Source organism: Humulus lupulus, chromosome 5 (genome assembly GCF_963169125.1).
Source record: "Humulus lupulus chromosome 5, drHumLupu1.1, whole genome shotgun sequence".
NCBI classification, from domain to species: Eukaryota; Viridiplantae; Streptophyta; class Magnoliopsida; order Rosales; family Cannabaceae; genus Humulus; species Humulus lupulus.
The window spans coordinates 16722217-16746058 of NC_084797.1; the positions used below are offsets into that span (position 1 = coordinate 16722217).

General features: G+C 36.2%; 1 protein-coding gene across 7 annotated transcripts; it reads left to right on the plus strand.

Annotated features, from left to right (window-relative positions):
• Nucleotides 1–541: 541 nt before the first annotated feature.
• On the plus strand, nt 542–11877 carry LOC133834535 (probable alpha-mannosidase At5g66150). Of its 7 annotated transcripts, none has more exons than XR_009893363.1 (11): nt 542–777; nt 2193–2322; nt 2535–2684; nt 3453–3602; nt 6973–7016; nt 7307–7437; nt 8627–8700; nt 8867–8969; nt 9908–9988; nt 10368–10444; nt 11490–11877. XR_009893363.1 is itself a non-coding variant. In XM_062264181.1 (7 exons), the coding sequence occupies exons 4-7, from the start codon at nt 3577–3579 to the stop codon at nt 8963–8965; spliced, it is 300 nt and encodes a 99-aa protein (XP_062120165.1). In that variant the 5' UTR covers nt 542–777; nt 2199–2322; nt 2535–2684; nt 3453–3576; the 3' UTR covers nt 8966–9327. The 7 variants fall into 7 exon arrangements, 1 of the variants encoding a protein (XP_062120165.1); XR_009893364.1 differs by having other exon boundaries at nt 2199–2322; nt 6973–7063; XR_009893366.1 differs by having other exon boundaries at nt 2199–2322; nt 11487–11877.
• Nucleotides 11878–23842: the final 11965 nt, after the last annotated feature.

A 23842-nucleotide genomic window follows, 5' to 3' on the forward strand; every position in this document is an offset into this window, starting at 1 on the left:
AGTATCGACAATCTTTTCGAGGATGCTTTTGATTTCTCAGTTTGATACTTCCGCGTTCCCATTAGCTTGAGGGTGGTAGGCCAAAACAATACGATGATGAACTCCATACTGAGCACAAAGAGCGAAGAAGCTCTTATTACAAAAATGACTCCCTTCATCGCTAATGATTGCTCAAGGTGTTCCGAACCAGGTGAAAATGTGTTTGTGAAGAAAATTTAAAACTACCTTTCCATCATTAGTAGGAGTTGCTCCTGCCTCTACCCATATAGACACATAGTCCACAGCCAGCAAAATGTACCTATTGCTTAAGGATGACGAAAAAGGTCTCATGAAGTCGATTCCCCACACATCGAACAATCACTACAACAAATTACCCTTCCACAACACATGAAGATAAGCTTTTTCAAAAAGTATTATAATAAGTCATATTAGAAACAAAAGGGTAAAATTGGATTTCTGAAAATGAAAGGTGGGAAACTAAAAATTTTAAGGGGCAATTGAAAAAAAAATTCATTATCTCTCATTCTTTTCTCTCGCCAAAAACAGCCCGATAGTCAACATCCACCTCCATCATAGCCTTTGTTTCTCTCCATCTCCATCTTCTCTATCTAGATATACACTACTTTCTCTTTCACTCTTCCACCTCTTCAGTTCTCATTCACTTTCTTTCTCTTCATCTCCACGCCACTCTTTCGCCTCGACCCCCTCTCTCTTTCGTCACTTTCATTCCTCTGCCTCTCTCTCCCTCCTCGACGAAGCCCTAATGCTCTCAGTAAGGTATGTAGGTCTGTATGTTGTTTGAGATTTTATTAATTTTATTTATGATTGTTTTGTTTTACCATTATAAAACTCAACCAATCTTTTAATCTCCTAATTCATCGCCTTATTTTGATTTAAGCTAATTTTGGATTTGTGAGTGATATTTGATTGAGTTGGGTAAAAATCTTTACCCTAAATCTTTATAGATTCCTTTAAGATTTCGAGATTAATCACAATATTTGATGATCATTTTGGATATGCAATCTGAAATTTAGTTTTATGTTCTTCAATCTCATTTTTCAAGAACAAGTTTTGGTAATTGCTTTAATTTTTGTTCTTCTGTTTAGTATAGAAAACCGCACACCACTCGTTTGATAATAGTGCTCAAATGATTTTTGAATTTAGTGTATTGATTTTTGTTGGTTAAATGTCCATTTCCATGACTTGAGATAATGACAAGTGATATGCGATAGTTCAACAAGGTAAGATTGATTTTTTTTAATATTGATGTTAGTATAAGATATGTTCGGTAGATTACGTGTTCTTATTTTATTTTGATAACAGGGTGTTTTTGGTGCATAATGCTCTCTAGGGCCACGCATAATGCTCTCTAGCACTGTAGCACTAGAAAACCCAAGTTTGTGATAGGATCTTAAAACTTTATCATGTCAAAAAGTAAGTCATAAACTCAACATATAAATAACAGTAAAATAGTGAAATTAGAGAGTGATTTTTTTTATTGATAAACTCACTCAGGTAATTCGAGACACCTGATTCTCTCCTAGGGCCATGCTAAATCTCAGTGAGATAATCGGCCTGCCCACACACACACCCCTCTCATTTATTCTAACATCTTACAATCAGTTTGATTCTGGAACACTTACAATCAGATTGAACTCTAGAACACTTACAATCAAATTGAACTCTAGAACTGCAGGTCTGTCTTTAAGTGGTGTTGGGATCTAATATGTATATATATATATGTTTACTCTTTGATTATTTCTTCATTATAATTATAATAAAGTATGCTTACTCTTTTGCCACTAAAAAGCATTTTGGTATTTTAATTGGTTGCATTAATAAAAAATACTTTAAATATCTACAGACTTCAATCAGGTAAGGAGAAAAGGAAGGAACTTTAAATAGCCAGCTTATAAATAAAGCTAATTGGCTAACCCAATTGTACTCATCACTTGGTTCATTTTCAATAATAAAAATCAATTTCTCATTATTCTCTCATTTTTAATATGTGTCTCCAAATAATAATGGATAGTTAAGGTATATTTATTATATATAACAGTAGTTGTATTTGTTAGTATTAAGTTGACTAAATTTTATTCTCGGTTAGTTGATTAGTTGTAATTTTCTTGTTCTTGGCTATTGATATTGTGTGAGTGGTTTTAGCTTAATTTATTTGTATTTTATCTTACAAGCTGCAGAGCATGACTATGAACGGGAGAAGCTCAGCGAGACACTTGCAAAAAATTTCAGTGGTGTTTCTGTGATACAAGTAAACACTAGAGACATATTAAAGATGGTTCTCACCAGAGCTTACACACTTGGGTAATGAAAGAAAGTCCCATTTTTTCCTTATGATTATACAATAAAAAAGTTGCCACTTGATTTATTATATTTCTAATTTGCCATATTCTTTTGGTAAATGTCTAATATTGGAGTTTTCTATTGGTGTTAGACTTTACTTAGTCTTGGTAACAAAATATTTTAGCACATGTAATTGAACTGAATTTAATAATTGTTAATTATGAATTGAACAGGCCAAACCAATATTGAAACAAGGAGAAATTGAAAAACTGATTGATCCAAAGCTGGGAGGGGCCTATGATGTTACTTAGCTGAAAAGACTTGCCTTTGCTGCATCACTTTGCATAAGGTCACTCACAAAATGGTGGCCGACCATCACCAAGGTATTAAAAAAACCCTTTTAATGACATACCATATATCTATATGTATGTATATATATTATACTAATACTATAATAAACCTCTGCTAAATGGTATTTAAAAAATCATGATTCATATCAATAGAACAGCAAAACTTGTTGCTTATTCTTGCATGGTATCTATCTAGGCCATTGTTGAGAGGAAAGGATATTATATTATATATATATATGTAACTTTGGTTCTAATCTTCTGAGATGCTTTCCTTATTAATATGGTCATATTATTTTTATAAATGGAAATGAATAAGAATATGTATAACTTTGTCAATAAACTATTTTCTCGTGGAGGAATATCATGGGTTTAGCTTAGACTACATATATTGTGCCACATGTTAATACAGTAGCCTTTAGTTGACTGACCTGGCCAGTAAGCTACACATATTTTTATATATATGATACCATATTTGAATTAATATTTGTTTTCTTCAAACTATTTATGGTGGTTTGCCTGTAAAATAACTTTGTACATCTCTATCACCACCCAAAGGTCTTATAGGAGACTTAGATTTGGTATTTTTTTTTAAAAAAAAAAAATTGTTTTAGTCTTGATTAGAGGGTCATTCATTTCAGTTTTTCACGCAATTTCTTAATCAGAAAATACTCTATCCAACTAACCCCTAATCAAATGATTTTGTTGTGTTGTTTATGTTTTTATCTATCTATGTTTTTGCTTCAAATGGTTGAGTTTGGCTTCAAGTTGGGGTAACTTGTTCTCTTGATGAATGTGTGCTAGGTATTGATACTAGCCTTGTTTTTCGAATTCAGAGTCGTTGGCACTGCATGAAATAACAGGAAAGACTAGGATGAGTCTTTCCTCATTCATTGAGCTGTGTGTTTGAATTGGCGTGAAGATATAGATGTTCCTTGCCTTATCGTATATATGGTACATATATAAATTTTGTTTAACTTCTCTATCGTATCTATAGTGCAATTTGTTTGTGATTATTTGTCTGAATTTTTTTTATTCAAGTTAGAAGTTCACTAATACTGTAGCATCTTAGTTTTTGCTTCATGAGTTTTCCTCTATTGATGGTTGAAGTTTGTTATGGTTTTTGTTATGTAATGACCCAACTACTCTAGACTTTTGGACCATTAACAAAAACTATACATACTAATCCTTAATAAAACTTACAAGTGAAAATACCATAACTTTATTAGGAAACTTGTAAAAATAAGAGTTACTTACATAAAATATCAAGTAGGATATGGGATCCCATTGTTTTAAAAACAAAACATAACATAACATTATTTAGAATAAAAAGGGATTACATAACAAGTGCGGAAAAATACATGTAAAAAAAAACATAAAGACAAAACTACATCCTCGAATCGAATAACTCTCGGCTCTTGAATCCATTCCGCCTCAATACACATTCTCCAAGCTTCCAAGAACCTTTCCCGCCACTAAGACTATTTTCCTGCACATATAAACAAAAAGGAATGAGCCTAATGCCCAGCAAGGAAAAATCTAACACATAGTTCATATACATAAATTTCATAAGAAACATAAAACATAACATAACACTTATATCATACACATACTATAATGGCCATTATTACTTGGGGTCCCATAGACTAAACAAGTCATATGCCCACTAGATTAGTGGGGTCCTACTAGCTAAGCAGGTTATATGCCCATAATCTATTTGGGGCTTGTTAGTCATATGGGTCATATGCCCAAGCCTACATACATACATATCAAAACACATTTCATAACATAAAAACATAAGATAACATATAAAACATATAACATATGAATTCTATCCTATTTTCCTTACCAAAAATACCGGGATAAGAGGACAGAGTTGGGACTTTGGAACACTCCTAAGAACCATTTTGAAAAAGAGTGAGTATAGTGAAGAAGAGAAATGAAAGGAATGGAAGGACTAAACCATTGAGAAAAATACTTACCAAAAACTTATGTGCAAGTTCTTAGATTTCCTAACCAAAATAAGAATAAGGTTAGAAGGCTGGTAAAAGATTATGAGAACTTAAAGAAAATAATACCAATGAACTAGAGTGTGGAAATACCTTGAAGACTTGTAAGACCAATCTAAACCTTGAACCGAAAATGCTATAGAACCTTACTTCCCAAGTGTTTGATAAGCTTATAATTATCAAGCTTATGATTTCCCCACCCAAGTGTTTACACCCTCACACTCACCTAGCAACTTGTAGCATTTGAACTTAGAGCAAAAGGTGAATAATGGCTGGGTACTAGGTCCTATTTATAGAGTTTAGGAATGAAAGGATCTTAATTTAACTTGAATAAAAATAATGGCTTTTTAAGTGAAAATAATTTGAATTATAGTTCAGCAGAGGCTGAAGACTCGTTCAGAAAGGTGCTGGACTTATCAAGAGGTTGAAGGGTTGAATGGAAAATGATTTCAAAAATATTCAAAATATGTTGAAGGAGGCGATATATCGCCCCCTATAGGCGATATATCGCCTGGACCACTATGCCCGAGGCAAACGTGCATCGTTTCGTGTTTTCCGTATCTACGTGCTGCGATATATCGCCCCCTATAGCTGCGATATATCGGCATTCGCTGATTATTTAAACACGAAATTACACATTTTTAGCTTAATTCAAATTGGGTAAACAGCCTTGACTAAGCCCTCAAACGTATTCAAAGCTGCTGACTGACCTTAGAGCATTCAAACTTTACCCTTATTAAATTTAATCCTCAAAATACTTAATCCTTAATCACCCATACATAACATGTGCTTAAAATCCTATTGGTTCTTATCTAAACCTTATAGTATAATAAATATTATCCTCAACATCAGCCATATTAATCAAACCATAGGTTAAAATTAATATTCTTAAACTATAGGTTAAACTTAGAAAATCTACAAGTACTACTATGAGTGTCCAAATAAATCCTGGTCTGAACAAAAAATCCACAGTTATAAAGATAATACTATAATTACTATAATACTACTATCTATCTTAGCTAAGTAAAGTTCTTGGACTCTACATGTTAAGGGCTCGAAAAGTTCTCCATAAATTCCACTTTTTGGTTATAGTAAAGTAGTTCTCTGTAGGTTTATGTTCTGGTTTTGTGTTGTTATACTAATAAAATTAAGTTGCTCTTAGTGAGTTAATGATTTTTTTTCCAGTGTTTCCTCATCCCATTTTTGCAGTTAAGTTGCTTTGTAGGTTTCTGTTCTGGTTTTTGATTTTTTACAGTGCTTTAATTATGCACTTTGGCATTGTTTGGGGATACTAGTGACTCAATGAAGAACCCCTTGTAACCAGTTAATGTTGGTAAAGACTTGCTTTTTAAAGTTTGATTATGTCTTTGCATTTTCATCTTAAAAACTATTTAGAGTTGCTTCTTAGAACATGATGATACATTTGTGGTAATAATCTCATTATGTTGTTTTTCTTAGTAAATTATTTATATTTTTGAAATAAATTTGAGAGTGATCTGACTTTTTAAGAAAACCACATAAATGTGATATTTGGAAGGTCTCTAAGTTGCGTCAAAATTTTTTGGGGTTTGTTTAGATCTTAGGACATGGGTTTTTTATTTTATAATACCACTCCAGCTCCTTTTCGCTTGTTAGGAAATATTTAGAGTTAGCAACTAAAGATGACCCATCCTAGTACATAAATATAACTTCAGATAATCTTCCTTTACAGTATGCCAAAATCAAAGGTAGAGGCTTTTTTTTTTTGGCAATTCTTGTTCTTACTTCATCGATAAGTATATAGTGAATTCTTGTTTTTCTTCAAACAAAACAAAGCTCTAATATATCTTAGCATCTTGAATGTGGCTTTGGCTGACCTCCAGCTTTGGGCTTTTGTTTTGCTTATTTCTTAGTTTTAGCTCTTGGACTTGGAAATTGTGATAATCAAGCCGTGACCCAATTTTTGTTTAAATCCTTTGATGTGTTCCTCATATTAATCTATATTCTATTTGTGGTGATATTCCCTATCTTTGGAGGCCTTTGAGCTTTGACTACATTTAAGTTTGCCACTAAAATACTCTAGGGAAGCTATATATTTTTAATTGGCTATTCTTACTGCCAATTTTTTTTAATATTAAAATATAATCCTCTTATGAAATAGACCCGTTTTGAGTTATCATTTTCAATTTTTGTAGGAAAAAAAAGTCTTCACTATGATGAGCTCAAAATTCTTATTCACTATTTTATGTGAACTATTTTATGTCTGGTTTATCCTAGAGTTTCAAGGGGTATTCAGTTGAATCCTGTATGTTGTTTTCTGACATAAATTCATACAGGATTCTGATTAGACCGCATCCAGCAATTTGGCGCTTATCTCATGGTATGGCTGTTGTTTACCTTGTTGCTCACACATTTTTTCTTTTTCAGGTCAGCTCTTCTCTTTCCTATCTGTATAGTGATCCTTTTTTCCAAAAAGTAAAAATTTGTGGAGAAGCATTCTTTTGATTCACTCTAGAGTCATCTACTTCAGATTCTTATCACATTTTTCCAGCCTTTTGAAGTTATTCATTTATCTATGATTTTGTTTTTTTATTTATATCTTATCATACAGTATGCATAAAGAGGCATTAATTGTTTAATTTCTCTGGTATCTTTTCCAAACTATTGCAGTAAACAGGAATTTACTCTCCAAGATAAAGAATCCACAAAATGATACCATTGAAGTTGGACCTAGAGATTTAAAGCTGACCTTTTTGTCTACCTCAGGACAACTAAAACAGATGTACAATTCTAAAACTGAGGTAAGTTGTTTAATTTCAAAAAGTAACCATGGCTATAATTATGTAATTATGTATGATGATACCTTTTCCTCTTGTATATAACTTTTTCTTTTCCAATCTATAAAGTATTCAGCCTTTCTGATGTAATCAATTAGTCAATTAGTCTGTAATTTAGTTATTAGCTGCTAGTTGTATTTAACTTTAATTGTTACTTAGTTGTAATTTAGATATAATTTTCTGAGGGTTATCACTATATAAACTTGTGAGTAAAATATGGCAATTTTTTTACTTGTTATGTTTTTATTTCTGTTTAAACAATTCTGCTTTGTAAGTGTTGATTTGAAATAGATTTAATAAATAAATGATAACATACTCCAACTCACTTGTTGTGAATGTTTTTTACTCACTCTTGTATTTGCTTGCTAATGGAATTAGGTTCATAGTGGGATTAGATGAGTTGACTTTTGTTTGTGATAAGAGTAATATATCAAGATTATTTATTTCTGGATGGTGGATAAACTTGTGCATCTTTGATTTTCAATTTTATTTTTTGGTACTCTTTTTATATCATGGTCATTGGGAGCCCCTTCAAAATGTACCTAAGGGAAGATGCTTTTAGTTTAAATTTATAAAGTATATCTTACAATTATTACTTTAGGCTGGCAACAGAAGCCATCTAGACTAGCTTTAGGCACAAACTTCTGTATCAAAAATAATGGTTCTCAGCCATTGGAATTGTAGGTCATATGTGGTTTAGAATTAATTACATCAAGAGCTTAGAGGCCATCTTACATTTTACAGCATGGTCCCCTATTTTTGAGTGAGAATCTTGTATGCAGCCTTTAAAGTATAGAAAGCTTTATCCAAGTGATAGTATGTGAGTATGTGCTAATCATCTATATCTATCTATATTCTAGACGATTAACTTACACAGAAAGTAATTAAATTTAATTTGCTGTTATTTAGATATTTTGTTATTATTATTTTTAAATAATTTACCAATTAATACCGCTCTCTTTTAGTTAATATTAAAGCACTACCATGTTGCCCAGTTCTTAGGTTTCTAGTACATATAATATACATGGATAACTGTGTATAACTCTGTTTTCTTTTGATTTATTTTTAGTCATTTCATTTCAGCTCCGTTTTTTTACCTTGCTTTAAAGTTATTTTTGTTCTTCTAGAGAGTATATCACTTTTCTTTTTTCAGACTGATGATTGGAAGGTTATGGTTTGTTGAGAAAAGAACAATGACAAGAAGCAGAGAGATTGAGTCATGTTATGGTCTGTGCATCATGATCTAAACTATAAGTTATTAAGTCATGTCTTTGTTTCTGCATTGTTTTTATTGTTTGTAACAATGTCCCAATTAAAGATATACATTCATGCATAAACTATGGTTTCTATATCTGAATTACTTTTAACTTCTTATATTGAAAAATGATTGTAGATTGAATCAAAAGATTGTACCGAGTATTTTGTGTCTTGGAAAGGAGCTATATATAGATACTGCAAGTCATGTTTTTGTTGTCTTTGCTTCAACTGCTAATCAGGTATGTACTTTGGCACTCTTTGTAACATACCACTTTGTTTTATTTATTCTTTTACTTGATTTTTTATTTTTGTTCTATTATTTCATTTAGTTACTTATTAGTTTTATCCAAAAAAAATTAGTTGGCTTTAAAATGATACTGTTAGTATTGATATATTATTTTGATTGCTAGTTCTTGGAAGAATGACTTTAGATTCTATTTTTAATTGATTAAATATTATTTCATTAGTTTTACCTTGTTGTGGTCTCGTTGCTCTGCTCTTTTTAATAAATAGATTTTCATGAGTAGTTTAGTTCATTGTTAAACTGGTTAGCCCATAAATGTTATGTCTTTTGCCTTATTCTTGAGAGGTAATGCATGATTCCATATCTTGTTTTTTCTAAAAAATATATATAATAGTTGTTGAGTTTTGTTGTATTTTGGTCTCTAATTAATCTACCAAATTCAGAGTTTCTGACCCCCAGTTGAATTCAGCTGCTTATTTTTTTACTTTATTAAAAAAAACACAGTTTTTTACTTGCATGCTTTTCTTTTTATTGAAAAGAAAAGGAATCATTATTACTCCATGGTATTCAGTGAAGGATCATTTGGTTTCACCTTATTTTTTATTTATTTATTTATTTTGCTTTAACTTTAAAATTTGTGATCAGTTTCTGATGGGTGCATTGTGTAACTATCAGATTTTGCTTGGTTTTATTTTCTGATGGAATTTATAGTTGCTGATAGATTTTTGGGACCAAGGACTAGTTCTTTCATTAATCTTTGAAGATGCTTCATTTTCCATCTTCTGTATTCGATGATAATGCATCATTGTACACCAAACATAGTGTTTTAGAAAGGAACTTTGTTGCTTGAGATGTCTTTAAATGACTAGTTTTGTTGTCCTTATGGGGCTTACAGTGACTCATTAATGTAATCTCATTTTTTTCTTAACACAGGGAATACGTTTATTTCCAAGAAAGTTGACAACAAGAAGAAAAAGAAACTTAAGAAGGTGGAAGATAAGATGCTTGGATGGGGTAAGCTTTTTATGGTACTCTTAAATGCTCTATTTAATAGTTCAGTGACCTTATATTGCATGTTGTTTACGTTCTCACTCTGTTTCCTTTCTTAATATTGATACGATACTGTTGAAAATTTTCCAGTGTTGGTCAATATTGTTTTAGAGTCAAATTTTAGTGCTTCAGATCCTTGTGCATATTGGCTTGCAAGTTAATTTCTCTTTCATAAGTGCTGAATTGCTTCAATTTGAGTTGCCTTTTGGACTTCCCTAAATTTTAGTGAAACACTATCGTCTTTTAAGTTGCTCATGATATATACTTGGAAGTAGTCTTTTTATAAACTATGTTATATTCTTTCTTGGTTTCATCAACCATTAAACCATCATCTGTATGACAGGTGGTCGTGATGATGCAAAGTTGTCTATTCCAGCTACTGTTGTTCTTCGTTATATGTTCATGCCTACTGAAATGAGGGTAGGTTAAAGAATGTCTATGGCTTTAAACTCTCTTCTCAATGGTTATTTACTAGTCCTGCTGCACACTAGTTGTAATGCGAACTTTTATGCTAACAAAATAATCCACCTTTGTTACTGGCTGCACATGATTGACAAATAAATAATGCCTTTTGAGATTACCCTTTTCTTAACTATTCAGTTTTAAGTTGCTTGCCTAGGAAATCTTTATGAAAACTAATGTGCTTACCTTAGTGATGTAGCTACACAGTTACTCTTTCAGGAGTTTCTAGATTTAATTTTTTGATTTCTATTCTTTCCTGTCCATATCCACATTGTTATTGTAACACCACTATTTATTTGGAGCTTTAGCTTGGAGTTCTTGGCCTTTTTACCCCTCATCCTGCCAGTCTTGGAAATTCGACCTGGATAACCTTGAGTTTTCTTTAGTGTCATCATTATCTATACATATGCATACACACTTTCAAAACTTGCAAGCCTACTGCTACACATTATGCATTTTGGCCATCATCTCAGATATCTATTTGATTGAACTGAAACTTGGTTATGCATTTTGTTTTTATTGTTGGGTTAGCTGACCTATGTTTAAAGCTTTGGCCATCAACATAACATGGTGGTATTTTAGTTTTAAAAAATTGACCCTATGACAGTTACTGTCTTAGGACTGAAAAAATAAAATTTGGAACTTCTAGTGCATTGAAAAATGATTTTGCCATTAGAAAAACTTATTCTTCTCTTTGTCACACTGCATTCTATGTTATTTTATTTATTTATTTATTTTCTAGAATTTTCTAGGGACACATGTTTCATACCAAAATCTTGCACCACATAATGTTGCACATATATATATATGTATATATATATATTTCCTTTTCGAAATAGAACCTGTCATTTGAAGTCATATGGCTGGCTGTGCAATTTTATTATTATTATGTAAAATGTCACATGCATTACTCTTATTTTACACCCTTACCATTGTTATCTTCAATTGATTGTATTATTTTCAACTTGGTGATCAACCTGCCATTGATGTACTGACGAAGAAGCAAAATGCATTGCTTGGAGTGGCTACAAATGATGATGGAAAGCAAGTGGAGGAAGATGCTAGATATCCACCATGGGTGCAATGTTGCCTGAAATCTCATTATCTGGATAAATATGATATTTGGGGAAGTCGACAGTATCAAATATTTAGCACTAGATTGGTGGTTATTAGGATAGATACTCATTGTTTTGTATGTTGGTTGGAAATTGTATAGCATGTTAGTTTTACCATGTGATTTAAGATTTATTGGTTTAAGTTTTCGGGTCTTTGTCTCCTAGGAGCTATAATATAATTTGATGACAATGTTGAATGTTTTGAACTAATTTGTGGATTGTTAATACAATGTTGAATGCTTTTTACTTTTTGTTATTTGAAAATCAAGTTCATTTGATGATGCTAGTATATATTAGAAAACTAATTTTAATTATATAAATAAAAAATAAAAATATAATAGAATAAATGAGTGTTATATAAATGAATATATAATGAGAATTTAAACTTATCTAAATATTAAAATAATATGAAAAATGTATTATAATATCTATTACAATAACACTTTTTTATAAGTAAAGAATTTTGTTATGCAAACTTCATTATATAACACAAAAACTGTGTTATACTAAAGTGTAGTATAACACAAAAAATGTGTTATACTAAAGTGTAGTATAACACAAATTTATAAGTATTGAAATGTGTTATATAATCGATTATAAATAATATAATTAAACACTTATCTATTTATTAAAATAACACAGAAAGTGTGTTGTCGTTGACAGTATAATAACACATCTGTATAACAATGATAAAGTGTTATGTGAAGTACCCTGACCTACGATAACATAGTCGGTCTTAACATATCAAAAAGTGTCATGGTATGTTTTGATAACACATTTTTGGTGTTATTAAAAGCATTTTTTCTTGTAGTGAATTTCACTTCTATAACTCCAGTCATAGGCATTTGATCCCTTCTACATATATTTATGGTCCACTGACAGCGATCACATATTTTAACAAATAAATTGGCATCCTTGAACAAGGTACGCCAATAAACCCCCAACCGCAATACTATAATGACCCAAAATCACTTATAAGGCATAAAGGCATTGATTATCGTGCCGGGAGGGCATAATTGGTATGTGTATGTTTAAACGGTTAAATGTGTGACTATGTGGCATGCATGATTATATGCATGTTTATGAGTATTAGATATGCATGTGGGCCCTTTATAGCTTATAAGGGCATATTTGTAATTTTGGCCTATTAAGGGCATAAACGTGATTAAATGTGATAAATGGTTGAGACCACATTATTATGTGGATATAACTGTAGTATTTGGCTCGAGACGGTCCTAGTGAGAGGATTAGCGAAATAGTCACAGCGGGGTTTAATACCCAGCTCGGTGGGAGCCTGGGGGTATTTTTGGGAATTTAGAGGATATTTTGGGATTTATAGATATTGAATAAGTATTTGGTAATTAATTGGACACGACGGGGTTGATTATTTAATAGTATGAATACTTGAGGAATTAGTAGGAACTGGGAGCGGAATGACCATTTTACCCCTTAGTACCTTTGGAAGATTAATAAGCTTAGAAGGGCAAAATGGTCTTTTTAGAGGTTAAAGGTAATATTCTGTAGGATTCCAAACTTAGCCGAAATCACCTAGAACTCTCACCTCTCTCTTTCTCACGTACTCTCTCTCTCTCCCACTCTCCCTAAATTCTTAACTGAAGCTAAGGAATAAGGAAAACATAAGGAATTTAGGCGATAAGCTAAGAATTTTTGGAAGGGAATTAAAGGAGAAGCGCTTGAGCTACTGAAGGAAAAGAGGCTAGGACTTAAGCTCAAAGATTGAAGGTTGGAACTTAAGGTTTAGCATCTATTTAAGGTAAGAATTTTGTTTAGCTTCAGTAAAGAATTTAGGTTTATAGAATTGGTTGATTGAGGTTTCTAAGTGATGAATTGTAAGCAATTTCAGTAGAGTTTGCTGGGTTATATTGTGCCTAAAATATGTGAGTTAAGGTGTTAAATTAATAGCTAACTTGCTTTTCATTGGGAGGTTTGTTAAGGTGAAATCCTGGGAAAATTAGCTGGGAAGAATGTTGTAGAAACCCAGAAAATTCTGGGCAAAAGAGGGCGCGCCGCGATCCAGCTTGTGGGCGCCGCTGCCTGCGTGCCCAAAACGCATGGGAGTGCTCTCTGACCTGGGGGGTGACGTGGCCCTAAAGGGCAATTCGCGACCCACCTCCCCTGAGGCTTGGGGTTTTTGGTTTGTGACTTGGGGGCAAGTCGCGACCCTTAGGGCCAGGTCACGACCCACCTTGGGATTTTTGCCTTAGATTGGTTCTTAAGGATAGTGAGGCTCGGGGGTTTGAACCTAGGTGCTCAAGACGATTTCTACTACCTGGTTTAGTGGAAATCAAGGTCCCAGAGGCTAGCTTTTGTCTCCTAAGTATTTATTTAGATTAGAAATTGATGATTATCCATTGGCCACTGTGACTAGGTTTATCGCCAAGGCTCAGGACTGAGGATCATGCTCAGGACCGTTATGTATCTTCCACTCAGAATTCAAGGTAAGAAAACTAAACCCTTGTGTGGTTATGAACGGGACTGAGTTTCCCAATTATAGATCTCTTGTACTATGTGCTTATAAGATTGATGTGACATACAATAATGACCGACCTAAGGGAGTCGAAGCTAATGGTAAGCGTACTGAGCGCGACCCGACCTAAGCGAGCCGGGGCCAGCTAGTGCAACAGGGGCTCGACCTAAGTGTGCCAACCCCAATTATTTGAGAACCTGAGATTATGTGTTTACTATTGATTAGTTGAATATTGATGTTCTGATTTATGTTTGAATTGGATAAACTTGATTGAATGTTCTTACTGCTTCATGTGTTTGTTGTTTTTGGTTTTCTTGTTGGGCCTTGGCTCACGGGTGCTACGTGGTGCAGATAAAGGCTAGGGTAAGTTGGAACAACCATGAGTTGGAGAGCTCTGGGGGCGAGGTGTACATAGTCAGCCGCTCGACCACCACGACCGAGGAAAAGTACAGGGACAGAAGCCTGAAACTTGTATTTTGCCATTAGAATGGCCACTGGTTGTATATAACTTTTGAAAACTGTAACTTGTCTCTTAAACCCTATTTTTGGGATCCCATGTACCAAAAATCAATTTTAATGAAAAATAACCGTTTATGATCAAAATCTTTTAACCCTAACCTGATTATTGACTTTAGGATCACGTTTTTGTCCAAATGACTTTATTAGCAAGTCCTGCACTATTTCAAATACACAGTGTAACGGCCTTGGTTATCTAGGGCGTTACAAATACTTTTGCCACTGTTCTGGTTGCCCCAAATGACCACCACACTGAAGAGTATGATAGTGAGTTAAAATGGAGTTCATCTCTTCTTCAGGCATACTTCTACGAATCACCTGGTCTGCACAATGCTGATAAAGGATGGGCTCCTCCTAATAATAGTGTTTAACATCTGAATAAAACTTTTTTAATTGTCGTCTTGACATGTCTGGAGGTGCAACCTTGGCCATTAAAAAGTTTACATAATTCGTAAACCATGGTACCACTGCTTTATCACTCACGGTAAATAGTTGCTCATCTGGAAAGTCATCATCAATCTATATTTCTCTCTCGTTGTGCCCTTCCGTAGTTTCTAATCTTGATAAGTGATCCGCCACTAAGTTCTCATTCCCCTTTTTATCCCAAATCTCCATATCAAATTCTTGCAACAGTAAGACCCATCGAATAAGGCGTGGCTTGGCATCTTTCTTGGTCATAGGATATTTAATAGCATAATGGTCAGTGTAAACTTTTTCCTTATTGTCAATTAAATATGGTCGAAACTTGTCAAAAGCAAACACAATAGCAAGAAGTTCCTTTTTCTCTAGTTAAATAATTTAGTTGAGCATCATTCAATATTCGACTAACATAATAAGTCATGCGGACTACCTTGTCAACTCGTTGCCCAAGCACTGCCCCCACTGCATAATCACTCGCATCACACATAAGTTCAAAAGTGAAATCCCAATTTGATGATACCACAATCGGTGCAGTGATCAATCTCTCATTCAAGGTGTTAAACGCTCTCAAGCAGTCATCATCAAAGTTGAAGGTCACCTCATTCATAAGTAGTGTTGATAAAGGCTTTGAGATCTTAGAGAAGTCCTTAATAAATCTTCTATAAAACCCACCATGACCCAAAAAACTTTGAACACCTTTTACAGAAACTGGTGGAGGTAGGTTCTCTATAGTGGAGATATTTGCACGGTCTACCTCAATGCCCTTGCTAGATATTTTCTACCCTAACACAATTCCCTCAGCCACCATGAAATGATATTTCTCTTAGTTCAAGACCAAATTATACTCTTCACATCTTCTCAACACCATCTCCAACTTTTTTAGACATCCATCAAATGAATAACCAATGACTGAAAAATCATCCATAAAAATCTCTATACCTTTTTCCACCATGTTAGAGAACATGGACATCATACAGCGTTGAAACGTGGTTGGAGCGTTACATAATCCAAACGACATTCTTCAAAAGGAAAATGTATCGTAGGGACAAGTAAATTTAGTTTTCTCTTAGTCTTCGAGAGCTATCGAAGTTTGGTGATAACTAGAGTACCCATCTAAAAAGTAGTAGTAAGGATGGCCCACTAATCTATCCATTATGTGGTCCACAAAAGGCAAAGGAAAATGATCTTTCCTTATTGCCTTATTAAGCTTCTGGGAGTCAATTCATATTCTCCACCCCGTCATAGTACGAGTTGGAATGACCACATTGTTATCATTCTTGACCATCGTCATTCCTCCTTTCTTAGGAAACTCTTGAACCGGACTAACCCATGCATTGTCCAAAATTGGGTATATCACTCACGCATCCAACCACTTCAAGATTTCCTTTCTTACCACCTCCTTCATTGAGGGATTCAGCCTCCTTTAAGCTAGCGTCCATCCAGTGGCTGACTTATGAGCCCTTAATATTCTGAGTAATTTCTCTTCTTCCATAGTAGATAAAGAAGCAGAAATAATGACAGGCAACGTCTCTTTCTCACCCAAATAAGCATAGCAAAGGTGCTCAGGTAGAGACTTCATCTCTAGAGCTGGTGGCTTCTCTATGGATGGAAGTGGTAGCTCAGACCCTTGACCCAATTCTTCATACTTTTTCTTGTAAATTTGCCAAACTGCATTCAACCATTTCACATACTCAATGCCCTTAGTGCCATCACATTCTTCTAGACTCGATATCAGACTCAACTCAAGAGGATCTTCTGTAGGCTTCCCCTTTGAACAATCTTCATCTAAAACATTCACACTGCAATAACTGTAACTTGCCTGAGGATAAGTCAAGGCCTTGAACACATTGAAGACCACCTCTTCACCTTGAACCCCTAACTTCAACTCCCCCTTCTGTAAATCTAGCAATGCTTGCCCAATGGCTAAAAATGGCCTCCCTAAGATAATAGGAACATCCTCATCTTCCTCCATGTCAAGTACTATAAAATATGCACGGAAGATAAATGTGTCCACCTTCACAAGAACATCTTCAATAATACCTTGAGGATGCTTGACTGATCTGTCTGCCAATTGAAGTGTGACTATGGTGGGGCGAGCTTCTCCTAGTCCCAATCTTCAAAATATAGAGAGCGACATCAGATTAATAATTGCACCCAAAATATATAACACTCTTTCACATTCAAAATTACCAATGGTGCAAGGTATTGTAAAGCTCCTTGGATTCCTTAACTTCTGAGGAAGCTTTCGCTGTAATATGGAACTGCACTTTTCAGTCAAGGCTATTGTCTCATAATCGTCCATTATCATCTTCTTAGATAGTATATCCTTCATGAACTTCACATAACTAGGCATTTGTTCTAGAGCCTCTACAAACAATATGTTGATGTTAAGTTTCTTGAATACCTCGAGAAATTTAGAAAATTGCTTGTCAAGATTCACCTTTCGAAACCTTTGAGGATACGGTATTTTTGAGGAATGATCCACTGTTATAGGCTTGTCTTTCCCTTTTTTCTGAAGATCTTCAGTAACATTCTCTTGCTCTGGATTAGCTACCTTGTGATCATGTGGCTTCTCCACTTCCTCTAGAATTGTAGGCCCTTCATACTTAGTACCACACCTCAATGTGACCGCTTGACATTGCTCTTTAGGATTTGCCTCAGTAGAGCTTGGTAAATTCCCTTAAGCCCTGTTAGACATTAACTTCGCTAGTTGAACAATTTGTGTCTCCAAACTCCTTATTGAAGACCTTGTTTTAGTCATAAATTTGTTCAACGTGTATGACTGTGCTTTAGGTGGGTTCACTTGAGGATTTTGTGGCATTGCTTGGTGAGGATCATAATACGGTTGAGAATTTAGCCCATATGTTGGTTGAACGGTGGATATCGAAGCTGGTTTTGTGCGTATGGCAGTTGTGCTCCTTGATTATTTTTCCAAGACATGTTAGGATGGTTTTGTATTCCATGTATTCCAAGACAAGGAATACAGGCTGTTTGATGGTCTTGGAAAATTCCCAATCGCATGTGCCTGCTCTAAAGGCATATTGTTGACATCAGCAAAGCAACTGGCAGCAGTGGGACATTGATCATAAGGATGCGGACCTCCACACATCTCACATACAAACTTATTTTGCAGTTGCATAGCCTGAGCGGATATATTATTCTGTTGTAGTTGTTTTGTTAACGACGCCACTTGTGCAGTAAGCATAGCAATCAGATCAACCTCAAGAACTCCAACTACCTTCTTATTTTCACGTTCAGTTGGCCATTTGTAATTGTTCGTGGCCATTTCTTCTAGTAGATTATGAGCCTCATTGGCACTTTTACTCATAAAGGCTCATCCCGCTGCTGCATCTATAATAGTCCTTGTATTTCCCCCCAAACCATTATAAAAAGTGTGCACCAACATCCATTTCTCAATACCATGATGTGGGAACTTTCGAAGTAATTCCTTAAACCTTTCTCAAGCATCATACAGTAATTCTCCATCCAGCTGATGGAAGTTATTAATTTCCCCACAATAACGGGCGGACTTAGCAGGAGGAAAATATTTGGTAAGAAACATTTGGGCAAGGTCCTCCCATGTAGTAATCGAGTTGGCTTGTAATGAGATCAACCAACTCTTAGCTTTGTCCCTTAAAGAGAGCAGGAATAGTCTCAACCTGACTGCATTATTACTCACCCCATTCATATTGAATGTAGCACATAATTCCAAGAAGTTGGTATTGTGTAGGTTAGGATCTTCATTAGGCAGCCCCCCAAATTGCACACAATTATGAACCATCTGAATAATAGAAGGCTTTATCTCAAAAGTGTTTGCCTCTATAGTAGGCAGACGAATGCATGAATGTATCCCTGTAACAATGGGAGTACATAGTTTCTTAATGGTGGATCAGCTTCAACAGCATTATTTACCCCAATATTCGGCATTTGAGCCATTCTCTCTAACCGTTTCTTCCTTCTATTTCTCTTCTAGGTCTTTTCAATTTCAAGATCAATAGGTACTAGTGGCTCCAAGCCTTGACGTTACATATACTAATTTCCCCTGCAATTAAGAAACAAGTAGAGAAATACATCAGAAAAACTGCTAAAGAAAAGCCAATGTAGTGCCTCGAAATTTTACTTAGTTAGATAGTAGTATCTTATGTTGTATTTTAGTTTTCGTGGATATTGGTTCAAGCCGGGAATTATTTGGAAACTCATAGAGATAGTTATTGATTTTGTAAGTTTAGCCTATAGTTTAGAAATATTAATTTTATCATAAGGTTTAATTATTGAAGCTGGTCCTATAAATATTATTTATTATAACCTAAGGTTTAGATAGAATAATTAAGAAGGTGACAATTGTCACATGTATGTTTATTAAGGATTTTAGGATTTTAGATGAATAAAATAATTAAGAATAAACCTAGGAAGTGTAGAACATTCCCTCAGATGCTAGGATTTCATATTACTCAGTCAAAGTGGTTTAAACAGTCTTAAGTGTGCTTAAAAAGTGCAAAAGCATGCTTTAATATATCAGCATAAGTCGATATATCGCAGCTATAGGGGTTGATATTGTGACAGTCAGCATCCCGTGATCCGTAGGGGGAAAGACCGGGTAAAGTTATGCAATCCCACATCGCCTGGGGAAGGTCAAGTGTGATGATTCTAATACTGTGTAGGTATGGGACTACACAGTTGAAGAAGGCTTAAATGGATTGATGGGTACCACCTATATCAACAAGATGCATCTTCTTTTCGGTAGCCCATCACTTGAGAACTCCAAAGTTAAGCGTGCTTGACCAGGAGTAGTCTCATGATGGGTGACGTCCTTGGAAGTTTTCCCAGGAAGCATGCGAGTAAGGACAAAGCATGCTGGAAAGAATCGTGTTGGTTTGTAAGGCCAGTCGTCATTCAAGGAAGCAGCCATAAATAGTATAAGAGCCTTAACCTAGCCGGAAGTGTGGCTGACGGGGACGTCAGACTCCTAAGGGGGGGGGGGGGGGGGGGTGATTGTGACATTTAGTATCCCATGATCCGTAGGGGGAAAGACCGGGTAAAGCTGTGCAATCCCACATCGCCTGGGGAAGGTCAAGTGTGATGATTTTAAGACTGTGTAGGTATGGGACTACACAGTTGAAGAGGGCTTAAATGGATTGATGGGTACTACCTATACCAACAAGATGCATCTTCTTTTCGGTAGCCCATCACTTGAGAACTTCAATGTTAAGCGTGCTTGGCCTGGAGTAGTCTCATAATGGGTGACCTCCTGGGAAGTTTTCCCAGGAAGCGTGCAAGTGAGGACAAAGCATACTGGAAAGACTCGTGTTGGTTTGTAGGGCTAGTTGTCATTCCAGGAAGCAGCCACAATGACGTGGGGCTTTAAAGATATATCGATTATACTGATACAGAAAACACGTCGACTTCACACGAAAGAAACCATGGAGCCTCGGGAAAATGGGGTAGGCGATATATTTCCTACAGGGGGCGATATATCGGCTCCATCATCCTATTTTGAAAATCCGCGGAATCCGAAACTAGAAACAGTCCTCAACATCTTGGACTTGCTCTTGAACAATTTTGATCGAGTTATGGGCATCTGTTGAGCAGAAAATTCCATTTTATTAATTTATTTATTCATTTTAAAGGGAGTTAGTTTCACTCCTTGAACTCTATAAATAGGACCCTTCACTTAGCCATTTTCATCATCTTTTAAACACTTCTCAGAGCCTCCAAGATACCAATTTCATTCTAGAGAGAAACACTAGGGTTTTGGGTTTAAAAGCTTTCAAATCTAAGCTTCTCTAAACACTTGGGAAGTAAGTTATAATGTGATTTCAGTATTGAGGTATAGATCGAAGCTCTAAGCTATCTAAGGTATTATTAATCCTCAGGTTTAGTCCATTTCTATTCCTCTTATTCTTTTCTTTTACTTCAAATTCTAACTCGTTATAAAGGCTTTTGGTTAGGTGCTTGATTCCTTGAAACTTAAGGTTTTCGGTAAGTTATTATCTTGATGGTTTTGATCTTCTTTTCTCTAGAAAACTTATGGTTTTACTGTTTGGTTTTAGGAGTTTCCAATCACGCACTTGTCTCCAATACCCCGATTTTTGGTAAGGATAATAAGTTAGATTTATGTGCTATGTGTTTATTTGTATGTTTTTGTTATGTCTTTTAATCGCTTGGGAAATATGGTTGCTTAGATAGAAAATCCCAAGATTTTTGTCATTATTGTAGACTATAGTTGTGTCTAAACCTACCTCTAAATAGTAGCAAGAGGACTATAGCGGTTTCTATCACATACGACGGTAATGAGTTACTGGCCATTAATATTGTAGTCCATTTTTATGTTTTATGTTTATGCTTTAGTAGTTTTTCCTTAATGGCATTAGGCTCATTCATTTTTATTTAGATTGTTCAGGTAAATGAACATTGTGGATACTAAAAATTCAACACCGGTAAAGAACCCACATCTCATGCCTAAGGTCCCTGGAAGGTCCAAAGCAACCATGTTTGAAGTCCACTTGATCCCTCAAATTAGTGCTAAAATCGACCCTACTCCAAATGACAGGATTCCCTCAACATGCTTATAAGATCCATACCCAACAAGTAGTGGAGGCATAATATGGTACCAAGATAGGAGTACTTTTGCAGACCCTGACACGTATTAGAGCAAACCCCCACTCTTCCAACACCACTACCCCTGAGACCACTCTCTTGACAATGTACTTGCATACCATCTGGTCCCCTGGACCACAATGTATCAGGGGCCATTAGAGCCCACTATAAAAGGAACCACACTTCCACATGGAAGGGGGTTGGAAAAAACACTGTAGCACTACACCATAAGAAATACAAGTTCATTTCACCATTTTCTTTCTGCAACTGTTCTTTGAGTTTCCAATTAGATCGTTGAAGTATTTTCATTTGATAATCTCTACATTTCTATTTTTCTAACTTAACTTGGTTGACGAGTTCTCACTGTCAACAGTTTGGCGCCGTCTGTGGGAAGGATAGATTGCAAGTCACTGTTCTTCCATCGATTCTGATAGGAAAAAATGCCACAATGTTCGAAACGGTTGAGAGAGTCGCGCGAGGTGGAGGTCCATCTTGACGGAGATCAGCTAAAAGCCTCCATGAAGGATCCTCCTCAACCTGAAAACATGGAGGCCCCAAGGGAGCCTGAGGTTCCCAGAGACAAAAGGGAGGCCTCGTCCCCAGCAGTCCCACCTAAGGAGGATCGCCCAAGGTCGGTGGCTGCCCCAGCAAGAGGTGCCGATGAGTTCTTGCCTCCAAGGCCGTCACAGGTGCCAAACCCCGGTCGGAAGGATCCAGGCCCGTCGAAGCGTCAGGCTGACAAGCACCCTCGGGTCCACTCCGTCAGCTCGAGTTCGAAGTCTCAATTCTACGAAGACGAGATACGAGAACTTCACCGCAAGAATCAGAAGCTAGAAACCACCCTGGAAAACATGCAAGAGGTGCTAAATGGGCTATTGCAAGGGAGATCAAACGTGACACTCCCTAAGCGGAAAGAGGAAGACCAGAGGGGGGTAGAAACCACCGTCCTAGTAGATGACGGAAGTACCCGACTCTCCACTAGTAACACCCCCCAGACGAAGCAATGTGAACATCTCGGACCACCGAAACAGCCCCAGAAGCCAGAGCCGAAGGCCAATGCTGCCCCTCGTAACGATGACGAGGTCACCTCAAGGAGAACACCCTCAGATTTACGAGAAGAACTCAACAAAAAGAGGCCGGGTAAAAGGACCACACCCCCTATTGCGCCCCGGGAGGGCAAAGGAAAGAGGGATCCTAACCCATCCGCTCTAAGAGACTCCCTAAGCAAGAGGAGGCAAAACCTGGACACCAAAATGAGGATCCTACGAAGAAAAATCATCACCGCCTCCGGAGGTCAAGCCTTTGAGGATGAGTTTGATCATGAGTCACCCTTCATCAAGGAGATCCAAGCCATCCAGCTCCCGACCAACTTCAAGGAGCCCCATATGACCCCCTACGAAGGAAGCACAGATCTGAAATACCATCTGGATGCATTTAACGACCTGATGAAGCTAAGGGGAATTAGTAGCGGGGTCAGATGTCATTGCTTCGTTGTCACATTGAAAGGACCTGTGTACAAATGGTTCAAAAGACTTAGACCGGGGTCCATCAGATCTTGGCAATAGTTTTCTGATGAATTCCTCCAGCAGCACCATGCCGTGCGGGACTACACGATGCCAGGCACCAGCCTCGCCAATGTAAAGCAAGGAGAAAATGAGAGTCTAAAGAGCTACATTCACAGGTTCAATATGGAGGCAGCTAAAGTAGGGAGCTTGACCAGCAGAGAGCTGAAAATGGCCATCACAGCTGGAGTGCGCCCAGGAACAAAGTTATGGGATAACATGCTCAAGAGGGAGGTCACGAACTTGGATGATTTCTATGAGCAGGCGCAAAAGTATATTTGAGTGGAAGATGGTCACGAGAGCCTCAAGGCCAGAAAAGGCCAGAATTCACTGAAGCCCTCAATCTGGGAGAGCCAAGGCAATGCAAAGAAAAAGAGGGTTTATGAGGGGGCAAGAGATGATCAACCCAGGAAGCATCAGCGCTCTGACGAGCGTAGACAAGGCCCCTACACCTTTTATACTGACCTCACCCATGCGAGAGAGCATATTTTAGTTACAAACGAAAACCAGGTCCCTTTCAGAAGGCCCCCGCCAATGAAAAAAGACCGGTCTAAAAGAGACCCCAGCAAGTATTGCCAGTATCACAAAGATATAGGCCACACAACTGCGGAATGCAACCATTTGAAGGTGGAAATTAAGGAGCTCATCCGCAGGGGGC